The 12,462-nt window shown below is 37.8% G+C and overlaps 1 protein-coding gene across 1 annotated transcript in view; it reads left to right on the top strand.

Annotated features, from left to right (window-relative positions):
• Window positions 1-12,462, top strand: part of HECW2 (HECT, C2 and WW domain containing E3 ubiquitin protein ligase 2) — a 359,319-nt gene that overhangs the window by 218,750 nt on the left and 128,107 nt on the right. Inside the window, exons 4-6 of the mRNA XM_049106445.1 lie at window positions 1,234-1,328; window positions 6,525-6,600; window positions 10,675-10,844. Of these exons, the coding sequence (XP_048962402.1) occupies window positions 1,234-1,328; window positions 6,525-6,600; window positions 10,675-10,844 (341 nt within the window). The remainder of the gene's footprint in view (window positions 1-1,233; window positions 1,329-6,524; window positions 6,601-10,674; window positions 10,845-12,462) is intronic.

Below are 12,462 nucleotides of genomic sequence, written 5' to 3'. Positions count from 1 at the left end.
TTATATACATTTCTGAAAGAGAGTTTTGATTTAATCATTCTATCTTTCTCTTAAAATAAGCAAACCAAATACTCTGTAGGAGGCTGTTTGGTGCAAGGAGGAGGGTCAATGGACTATTAACTTCCTTGGGGAAATACATCTAGTGGCCCCACTGTAACGACCCAAGTGACTCAGTTGAGATAGGAGCTCCACTCCTATAGGCTGGAACTCTTCCCTGGGGCCTGCCCATCAGCATCATTGACTATATTACAGGACACCTTGGAAAAAAGGGATCTTGCAGTAGCACTGCAGTGACTCAGATACTCTGTATACAGAGGAACTCTGGTGGCTGTGGGTTCTATCTTTGACATATTTTGGCTTCATGGTCTTTGAAATTGTCATTACTTTTCAAAATCAATAATTAGCATTTGTATTGTTTTTTATCAAGCTCAGATTGTATACACATACACACATGCATACACCTCTGGGGAGAGAGATATATTTCCACATCTCTCTCTCTCTCTCTCTCTCTCTCTCTCTCTCTCTCTTTCTCTCTCTCTCATCTATTCATCTATCCATATGTATATGCAAGTGGTTCCTAAATCTGATCCCTGCCTAGTGGCTGCATTGAAGCCACTTGGAAAATTAAAGTACAGATTCCTTATCACTGCAGAGTCTACTACAGTATTCTTTTTTACTTCATTAGACTGCTTTATTATTTTTTTTTCTATTTCCATCGACCATGGCAGTGTTTCTGTGTTGTAGAGGTTAGGAGCTAAGGCTTTGGCATGGGGCAGGTTGGGTTTGAATCCTGACTCTGTCATTTCCTGTTTGCTTGACCTTCTGCAAGCCTCAGCACTTCTTCTGTACTGTGGGGACAGGCATCTGTGCCTCCCAAGGTTGAATGGAAGAATAAGTAACAATCAGAGCAGAGACAAAGATGGGGCGGGGGCACGTGTTGGATGGCCTCTGTGAATGGTGGCTGCTTTAAATCGTAGCCCTACACTATACATATCATGGTGTGTTGTTTTTGTGCATTATTTTTTCATATATTTGGGATGTTCTTAGAGAATTTCAGAGGACCACATAAAAACAAACAGGAGTTGGTATACTTTTTCTGATTGGAAAAGAAGGGATCATTCAAAGACTCATGAGTAGGATTTTCTGAGAGGTGACGGGGGAGGATTTCTCCGCCAATTCTTAAATGACTTGATTCAGTGTTTAAATGATTGTTTTTCTCCAATCGATTTGCAGCGGAGATAAAAATCTGTTTTAAATACTACCACGGCATTAGTGGAGCCCTTCGCGCCACGACCCCCTGCATTACGGTGAAGAACCCTGCTGTGATGGTGAGTGCCCCTCATTGTCAGGCTTCCTCAGGAGGACCCCAGGGCCTTGGTTTCTATTTTTGTCTGTGCAGCTCTGGCAGGGTTATGGGGAACAATGAAAAAGGAAATGCATAACAGCATGGGCACCCGTGTTAGGAAAGGAAGTAACTTGGCTGGACTTACCTGGATCCATAATACAAATCAGTGGAAAAATATGATTTGATTTATAACAACTCTGTAAATAGTCCACTCTTCAGAGAACCCATTCATGAAGCAAATTAGTGAGTACCTCATCAAACTTAGTCTTAAATTAAGTCTAAATTTAGTCTAGGTGACTGGTTGGGAGGAAATAGTAGCATTGTATCTTACCTGAGTTTAATTTACATGAGCTGAGTAAAAGGGAAAAATAACAACGTAAGTCATGTGTGGTTCTACCTGCCAGTCTACGTAACAAGCTTTCACCCTAAAGAGTATGAGATGGGGATCCAGAATATGCTATTCCCTCAGAAGGTCTAAGCACCAGATCTGTTCATGCTGAGTCGGGCTCTGGTGCCTAAAGATACAAAACATTTTTGGTATAGTATGGCCACTCAGTGGAAGTCAATCTCTTCACACGGTCCTCAAGTGAAGAAAGAGATAATTTAATTTAGTTTTGGGGGAAACTGGTTGTGTTCGACTTTTGAAGGAAAGTATGTCCATTTTCAGCATGGTATTCTCCAAAGGATTACTTTTCACAATTTAGTGATTTTTCACTTCATTGACTAATTTTAGAATCTAACAGCTTTGCGGTATATACTCCATTGTACATGGGTGATTGGGTTTCAGATGGTTTGGGGACTCTTCTTAGAGTCTAAGATATATAAAGCATTGCAGTTTCTATAAGCCATTAATAAAAATCAGGCCACAAAAGTATAGAAGAAGAATATTGATTCCCACAATATAGAATCTTTATAACAGTATGTATGTGCACGTGTGTGTGTTGTGTGTATGTATGCATTTATAGATAAATGCATTTTTGGAAATAGGTAGGTGGCTATGTTGACTCCCCAAAATTTAGAAAGCAATCTCTGCAAATGGCATTTTGAAATTGCCCAGACCCACCAATGCTATATCATGAAATCTTTCTTTTTCATTTATTTATTCAAACAAATATTCATCAGGTACCTGCTAAGTACGAGGCATGGCACCTACCACCGGGGATGACATGATAAGCCAAAACCCAGTCCTTGCTCTCACATCTGGTGGGGACAAGAGACATTGGTTAAGTTCAACTACATTTATTTGAGTGATAATTACTATGAGAGGGAGTAAAATGGGACTATGACAGCTTATACTAGTAGGATTTATCCCAGTCAAGTAGGTCTAGGTAGGCTTCCTTGAAGAAGGTGTGTTTGCAGGACAATCTGAAGGATGAGTAGGAGTCACTTAGGTGAAGAGGGGGAAGGAAGAACATTTCAGATAGTAGGATTAGTAGCATAAAGTCTTCAGTATCTGAATATTCATCTCACTTTTGAGTTATATTTGAGTTCCCATGTAGTAAAACATTGTTTAGCATTTAAAAGAATAATCCACATTTACTACACAAGACTTTGAAGGTCATAAGGAGAATAATAATGATTGATTATGAAATCTGTAACATCACATACTAAGTACTGGAATATGCTTTAATTAATATTCTAAAAAGAAAAACTATAAAACTGGAAAACTAGGTTTTTAAATAATAAAACCTTTGGGAAATTAATGTTGCATGAAAGTAGACAGTGGCTTCCAAACATGGTTTTCTGGCTTCAGATTTTCTTAGACCTGAGCAGTTTCAGTGATCAGATATCATTGAAGACAGCATTATTTACAGCTTGGTGAACATTGATCTCATCCCATTGATTTCGCATTGAGATTACTGTGTCAAAGCCTGTGGAGAGTTTGGAGATAATTAATTTGCTTCAGAAGGTTTTAGAAAACCTTAAAAGCTTCACAGATACACTTTGGGCCCTCAGAATAACATATTTTGGTTCAAAGGATGACTAATGAAGTTGGTAGTCAATATATTTCTGCCCCAGCTGAGACAATTGGGTCTGTAACCAAAACTGGAAGGCTGTGCCACTTGGACACCTCATGATGCTGTGTTTCTATCACAGCATGATGGTCACCTAGTTATATGACCTGTGTCTAGTTAGTGTCACTGATTGACAACATTGACATTACAAAGCTCTTTAGTTTAATTATTCCATGGTCATACGCAAACAACAGTCCTGGAAGAAGTAACTGAGCAACTCTGTAGGGAAGGAAATGAGTTGCCATCCTAATCTTATGGCCTCCTCTCTCATATATCCTTTTGCAATGAATCAGGGATTTAAAAAAGTTATGTCTTTTCTGTCATTTGTACTTTGACGTCATTGTCATTCATCAGAGTACACAGTGATATGTGTCTCAGGCAGTTGGAACAGGAAATCCTTTGGCTTTGGGGACAGATAAAGGCTAGCATCACTCACTACCCTGTATTGTTCCAACACTTGATTGTCGGTGTTGCTTCTGGGTTTTCCTGGAATCAATCTATTGAGTGAGTTTATTTAAAAACCTCTCTCTAAACATTGAGGGCAGATGTGTTTCTTATCATGATGTCCCTATATCTAGTGGTAATGTGTGGTCTTTCCCGACTTCATTGTCATGAATAATAAAATTGAATTCTTTGAGTATTATTTCAGATGAGCACTTGTCACAGTTGTAGTAATGGACACAATCTGTGAATTCTGTTAGAATTGTTTCACATTAGCCTTTTGTTAGACTATATTATTATATTTATATATAATATTATTTTTAGAATGAGAATTCAAAGGCATTTTCCTGTTTCTGTAATATCTTCTAGCATTTTAAATAGGTTTAAATGAAGACAGACCATGAATCTTTTCCATGTCCTTGAACTTGCTTAATATGGGTAGAGACATCAAATTTTTGAAGGGGACACATCTCATCGGGCAGTGTGGTTCATTGGAGGGGAGGCCATGACTTATCAGATGTCTGGCTATACCCAGGACTTGGAGGGGCAGGTTGCTGAATGTCTGTCTCAGGAGCATCCTGTCCTACCTCACACTGTTCATCACTCTATAGCCCAGGGATATGTGTGGTGAAAGCAGGATGAGACAGTGACAGACATCAGTTATCTGGCCAGTTTGCTGCTGTCTCTGTCCAGGTGAGCTGTGGATGATGAGTCAGAGGGGGAACAGCACATTAGAGTAAAACATACATACTTGTTGCGAGCCAACCCAGAATTATCAAGTAGCTAGTTTTATGGGTAAGATGAAATGAAGATACCTGGATGGTACCCTAGTTTATTGCAGATGATATTTGAAAACATCAGGAATCAGTTAAGCACCATACAGAATAGTTTTGATTAAGGTATTGGAAGTAGAGAAGGAAGTAGAAATTTATATTTCAAAATTTGAATGGAATTTATTTTAAAATGCTCAGCTTTGCTTGGATTAGTGAAAGTTTTGTCTCTTAGCAGTATATGATTTTTTAAAAATTGAAGTATAATTAACCTACAGTGTTATATTAGTTTCAAGTGTACAATATAATGATTCAACAATTCTATACATTACGTGGTGCTCATCATGATAAGTGTGCTCTTTAATCCCTGTCTCTCCATCACCTATTTCACCCATTGTCCCCACCCCTCAACCCCAGCTCTCTCCTGGTAACTACCAGTTTGTTGTCTGTAGCATTATACTCTCTAGCTCCATCCCTGTTGCTGCAAATGGCAAGATTCCTTTCTTTTTATGGATGAGTAATATTCTATTGTGTACATCCATCGCATCTTTTTTATACACTCATTTATCAGTGGACACTTGCGCTGCTTCTGTATCTTGGCTGTTGTAAATAATGCTGCTATAAAACAAAGGGGTGCATGTATCTTTTCAAATTAGTGTTTTCATTTTCCCTGGGCAAATACCCAGTAGTGTAATTACTGAATCATATCGTAATTCTGTTTTTAATTTTTTGAGGAAGCCACGTACTGTTCTCCACAGTGGCTGCACAGTTTGCATTTGATGGTGTGTGATTTTTATTTTTATTTTTTAATTTTTTTTAAATTTTTATTTATTTATGATAGTCACAGAGAGAGAGAGAGAGAGAGAGGCAGAGACATAGGCAGAGGGAGAAGCAGGCTCCATGCACCGGGAGCCTGATGTGGGATTCGATCCTGGGTCTCCAGGATCGCGCCCTGGGCCAAAGGCAGGCGCCAAACCGCTGCGCCACCCAGGGATCCCAATGGTGTGTGATTTTTAAAGGAGTTAAGGGAGCACTACAAAAATTAGATGCAAGGGTTTAATCTAAAGTTTAGAATTAAAATGTGGTTTCTATTTCCTAACTATTCAACATTCTACCTTTTACTTCTGTACCTTACAGTATTGTGGACTTCTGTACCTTACAGTATTGTGGACTTCTGTACCTTACAGTATTGTGGACTTCTGTTTTGGAGAAACAGGAAACTCTTTTTTTTTTTTTCTAGTATGTCATAAATTGAGCACTAATTATACATAAATTGAGAGAACGGCTAGATCTGCTATGTGGTCTGTAAATGACTGCTTTCAAGTGAGATATAATCTCCTTGAGAGCTTTTAGGAGAACTTTTACAATACAATAACCAGTACAACAGCATTGCCAATTCTCGTCATCGCTACTTACAATGCCATGTGCCATGTACCTTCAGCACAATAAAATAGGAGACTGAAAGGGCAGTCGGACACCCATGTAGTCACTCAGAAATAGTTGGCAAGAGAGGAGAATCCTGCAAAAACATGGATGAGTTTGATATAAATCACCTGTTTAGTTTATTCTAAGTTTTCCTAATAAATCTGTGTTTGATTTTTATCTTAAAGGAATATGTTAATATAGTAATAACAATATAAGTACATTTGCTACATATCAACCATATTCTTATCAAAGAAATAAAAGAACGTGAAGCAGGTTGATTCATATCCCAGGGAATTTAGAGGTTCGTGTTGGTTTCATTTGGTGTAAAGGCTAAATTGAGGTATGACTCTTTCATCTCTGAGAATGTGTATTTATGTCTCAATTCCAAGATAGCTTATGAAAAGGCACATATGACAATGCATGTTTAAACAAAAAAATCATCATATTTGCAAACATATGTGGCTTCTTAAGAAAGTTGAGTACCATCACGCTCCTGTGAAACTTCCAGTATGTGTTTTCCTTCTGCAGATGGGGGCAGAAGGCATGGAAGGAGGTGCTTCTGGAAATCAGCATTCTCGGAAGCTAGTTAGCTTTACGTTGTCAGGTAAGAATGTCTTTAAACCTGATGTTCAGTTTGAAAGTGTATAATTTCAAAGGCACAAGTGGTTATTTTTGGTTATAGATTCTCATATGTGATATATGAAGTAGTTATTTATTTTTTCAGTTATACTTCTGGAAATTCAAGTATATTTCTTACCATTAGATTATTAATATAAACTCAGGGATTATTTCTTCCACCAGATTTTCTGGTGATAAAAAGACTGTAACTCTGTACAGTTACTTTAAAAGAACAATATAATGTGCTCACCTCACTGTAGAACTTTGATCCTTGAAAACAATGTGTGCTTAGCTTCTAGAGAAATTTTCTTATTTAGAGAAAGGGAAAAGTTGGAGACTAAGAAAAATAAGCCAAGGGATACTCCTGTTTCTGTGGAGAAATATATATAAAAGTTGGAAAGCTGATAAGACAAACGTTTTTGTTTATTTTCTGGAGATTGAAATACTCTTAATTGCTTGTATGTTTATTTAAAAAGCACCACTTTTCAGATTGTGAGGTGGAACTCATTTGTGTTTTATAAGTTTAATTTAGTTGAAACCAGCTATTCAAAAAAAGAAGAGGAGACAAAAAATCAGCGTTTTATACCAAAGGGAAATATTTTTTCATAGAACATCAGTTTATACAAACCGAACTCCCACACAAAAAGTGCACACACCTATGCATGTGTATACTGGATTTCAGAGTAAAACAGATTTCATAGGTAGGTCACGGTCAAAAAAGTTTGAAAGCTACTGATTTTAAAAAAATAACTGACACTTATAAAGTCAAGAATGCCTAAGAAAATCCGTATTTGAAATGGACTTTTAAACCAGACAACTGTGCTACGATACATACAAAATGCCGTCTAACAGAGGTCTGTCACTGTAAGATGTTTTGTTTTCATTTTTCCATGGATGTACTTCTGAAATGTAAATTAGATTCCCTTTTCTTGGCTGCAAAAAGTGTTGTGAATGAAAACTGACATTCTCAAGAGTGAGAGAAAACGGATCTTGAAAACAGACATTTCCATGATGCATAATTACCACATATGATGAAAGTGTGCATAATAGTTCATTGTTGGCCTTGGCCTTCGGAGTATCCATTTCTGTTCTAGCATGTTCCTTCCCTGCCATGTGAGATTACTTACTATGAAAGCCTTTTTTGCTGTGGTTCTCTGGTGACTCTGAGAAGTCAAACTGGTGGCTTATGGTTCAAATTTGGCCAATGAGTATGTTTTGCTTGGAACCCTCAGGGTTTAAAACGTATCTAGGTTTTTAGAAGGGCAGACTTACAAGGACCACTGCCAGTAGTACTACTCCCCTACCCTCATTATCTGTGTGTCTCCTCAAAACATCTATTGGCTTTAAACCTTCCTAGTCCTGAGGCTCTGCAGGTATGGAAATCCTTTATTTATAGGTATGGAACAATTAGCCAACATCCACGGCTCAAAAAATTTAGAGTTTGACCATTCCATGGTTTTCTCAGTTTAGAAGCATTGCCCTAAGCTTTCAGGCGATCAACATCATTCTAAATATGATGTATACATACTGATTTTCACTCGAAGGGATGCTAATTAACTCACCGTAGGAGAATGACCATCTAGAAGTTGAAAATCCTAGGACATTTTCCTAAAAAAATAGAAAATAAGCTTTAGGGCACCACCAAATGCTTCTTCTTTAAATATAATTTCCTCCAACATCCCACTTCAATACATGTGGTGGCTGGCTACTTTATAACTGTTTTATTTCCTAATATATTGTCAGATATTTGCAGATGGTGTACAGAAATGGCCAAAAACTATAGAAGATGAAAGCAGTTCTATAATTGTAATTCTGAAAAATTAATGCAGTTTTAGCAGGTTGTCCGTGAATGGCAATATTTATCCATGAGCATTTAAGCACTGTAGATGGCTGCCTGCACATGTTCTACTCTTGATTATCAGTGGTAAGTAGGGACACAAATAATTGAACTCCACATCTAAAACAAAAACTGTTTTGATTAATATCTTAATCTTCTCCAAATAAGACTTTAAACTAGGATATTTCACATGTCATACCTTTGTGACTTTGAGTTTTTTGGTCAATGAGGTTATGTGGACATTCATGAGCAGTAAAATTTATAAAAGACAAAAGGGAGAAGCAAGAGCAGAAATGAGCTGGATAAGGGAACTGAATAATCAGGCTACAAGTAATTGGTAGTTTCTTATATTTATTAATGAAGACTTATTTTTCCACTGTTCCTTGTGGAAAAATTTGCTATGAAGGTTAATAGTGACATCTTTTATCCCAGTGGCTTAATTTTCTGATGGAATGTTCTTTGTTCAAAGAAGTGCTTTGCATGAATAATTTAGCTCTGTCAGGCTTGTGGCAGTCATTTCTATGCCTTACTCTTCATTTACTGTGAAGAAATCCCTTGTTTAGGGGTAGATTTAATATCTAAAGAATATTATTCTTCTGTCTTTGTGTCTGAGGTGAGCATAATCAAGAAAAGTAATAAGTATGCAAATTGTGTTTTTCTCTTAAAGCTATTTTTTGCTAAATAAAGCCAAGTGAAAACATGTAGCATTATTAAGTTGATAGTAAGAGGCAGGTGCTGTATTAATAATGACTCTGTAGCTTGTGAAGTGCTGGGAGTGGGGGCTGTAAAGCTAATGAGCTTACAGCAGCTTCTCGACGTGCCTGTCTAGTTCCTTACTCATCATTCCCTTCTGCCACTGGTTTTTGGATCAAATATCTTACTGCATTTCATGCAATGTTCTTAACATGAGGGCTTCTTGGTTGAATTTTTCAACCTTTGCTGACATACTAAAACTGCGTCCTGTGCTGCCTGTTAGTTGTCATCAGACAGCACACTAGGCCACAAGTTCTTGTCGGCCATGGGTGAGCCTCCGCCAGGCAGCACTCCCTAGAGAATCTGGTTCTGTGGGCGACCCCAGACCAATTCTGTCCTACTTACAAAGACTGTGTTTCAAGAATGGGCTTGGGGAGGCGCCTGGGTGGTGCAGTCGGTTGGCATCTGACTACTGCTCTCAGCTCAGGTCTTGATCTCAGGGTCATGAGTTTAAAAAAAAAAAATGAATGGGCTTGAGTAGGGTGAGTCAGGTGACCTCCTATGATTTAGGATCATTATAAATTACTGATCTTGGTAATCCAAAGGTCTCTGAAGCTTCAGAGGCATCTGCAGAATTTCTTTCTGGACCAGTGGTCAGGACCTCCCTAGACTGATCATAATTGCATCAAGTTACTTAGAAACATTCTATTATTCCAGAAGCTTTGAAGATCACTTAGCTCTCAGGCCAATCTTATTGAAGTTAATGTTCTTATTCAAATTAATGTTCTTAGAAAGATATTAAGGACCCAGCGGATCTGGGTTTATTGCCTGACATGTTTGTATCCCTTAGCCTCTTTATAAAAGTATTACTCTTCACTTACTAGACGTTAGCCAGAAGTTTAGCAGCTCACCTGGTGTGAAATAACAACTAGTGAATCTAAGAAGAGTTGTGAGACAGTCATCAAATATGTAAGTTCCTAAACAGTAACTTCTTCATTACTTACTACAGCAGGTGGCATTCAAATTTTAGAAACATTTCTGGTCTCCTTTTCTCCCAATATCCGTTACATTTGTGGAGTATATGTGATATTTTAAATGTGGTGCAACTAAATGAGCGCACTGAAGTTTTACCCCAATTAAACAGCGGTCTATACTTTCATATATGTATGTAGAAGATTTCATTTTTCTCTCATGAAAGAACATATTAGCATTCTTCTTTTAAAAATAAACTGTTGCCTAAGCATTTCTCTCAAGACATTGTTTGAAAGGCCAGTTGCCAAACCATGGGAAGATGCACATGTTAGAATCAAAATGATTCCCAGGATAAGTCAGTTTAGGTGCATAAGGTGATGATAAGTGTTTGGCTTCATTTTTGCAGAATGTCAGGAGACCCCTCTCTGCTGGAATTAGGCCTAACTCACTTGTCCTCACCTATCTAAGCCATCATAGTGTGGATAACTTTGTTAGTGTTTTGCTGTTGTTTAACCCTCTCTCTTCCCCTCACTCCCTCTTCTCTTTCTTTCTTAAAAGATCTTAGAGCAGTTGGGCTAAAGAAAGGTATGTTCTTTAATCCTGATCCTTATCTGAAGATGTCCATCCAGCCAGGGAAGAAGAGCAGCTTCCCCACCTGTGCCCACCATGGGCAGGAGAGAAGGTCTACTATCATCAGTAACACCACTAATCCAATTTGGCACCGAGAGGTAAGATGATCCTCAGGGGTCTTCTACTTGACACTTAGGAAGCTGGCCACGTCCAGCCCTGTTCTGTGTACCATTGAGCTAACTATGAGCATGGCAGGATAGCTGACAGGTCTTGGGGTTCTGCTAGAAAGAAGGTCCGATGAGAGTGAGAGAGTCCCTTGTAGCCAGGGCCAGGTGTAGGGAAAGCAAATGAGGTACATGACTCAGGGGGCCAAAAGACTCAATAATCAAAATTAATATTTTAATGAAACGTTTTTTTAAAAAATAAAAATCAATGCAAAAGATTCATGAGTAATAAATAAAATGTATTATTATTATTATTAAAATTTAAAATTTTAAGTAAGCACAGGGTCAGTAACATTGCCTTGGAAAGCCACGTTAGAGCCTGAGGCAGAAATAAAAGTCAAATTTTTATGTTTTTGCCCCTGAAACGGATATAACACTGTATGTTAACTAGGTGGAATTAAAATGAAAACTTTAAAAGCCTGCCCAATTTTTTATATTTTATTTTAGTGCATATTCAGTACAAATTAAAGGACTTTCTTTCCCTATGGGCTTTGGCAAATGTTTTTTGGATTTCTAGATTTTGGTTAATTAAATAAGCCATCCAAGAAATTGTCATCCTAAGTGAAGCCAGATTGTTGATGTGCTATGATAGATACTTCAGAGTTCCTCACTCCTACCTTATGCTACCTGTCATCATAGTGCCCTGCATCACTGAAATCAAGCAAAGGGTTTTCCCATTAGTACTAGGGCAAGTCAAGGAATGAACAGAGACATTGTTTCTCATGTAGTGAACAAAGTATGAGCTCTCCAGCCATTTCTCAGATATCCAAGATTTCATATGCTAGTGTTAGAGTAGTTCTGGGAAAACCTTGTTGGCATGGGAGTTCTAAAGTTAATCAGATCATTCCCTAAATGTTTAATGACAACAATCTGTTCTAACAATTTTGTAGAAATATTTCCCTGGGGAGGGAGATAATTCAGGGGATCTAAAACCAATTGGAAAAAAGGTATGGCTATTTGAGCCTTGCCAGCACAGCAAGATGTTTCTCCTGAGAAATTCCTATGGTTATTTAAATAGATTAAATATTGCATATATTTTTACACCTGGTTTAAAAAAACTGCTTATGATCTCCAAATAGTAAATAACACTTAAAGACACACCACTTAATTTAACGTAGTTAGAAGCCTAGAGGACATAACTTGCACCTCACTATGAGCTCTAGAAGGAACATAGTGGATATAAGAATGATAACTTCCTTTTCCTTAACATTTTATATCTACAAAGTTCTTAATCATGTTATCAGTGTAGGCCTAATAAGGGGGCATAAGGGATGAGCTCATCATCTATTTGTTGATTAAGAAACTGAAGCTTGAAGGGTTTATGTAACTAGCTGTTCAGAGGCAGAGGTAGTGCTTAAACTCCGCTCTCTCATTCTCAGCAAGTGCTTTTTCCATTAAGCAGATTACTAGACTACAGGGCCCTTGGCAGAACTTTAGTAATTGTTCCGCCTAAATAAACTTAGTGGTGCCTAAGTGTAAAACTGGCTGGCACCATTCGCATCACTGTGGTTGAGTGGATAATGTCAGAGAAGAGGCAAAATAGTTCAGGTTA

Source organism: Canis lupus, chromosome 37 (genome assembly GCF_003254725.2).
Source record: "Canis lupus dingo isolate Sandy chromosome 37, ASM325472v2, whole genome shotgun sequence".
Lineage (NCBI taxonomy): Eukaryota > Metazoa > Chordata > Mammalia > Carnivora > Canidae > Canis > Canis lupus.
The sequence above is the reverse complement of the archived record's forward strand: the minus strand, read 5'-3'. Positions and strand labels throughout refer to the sequence as shown.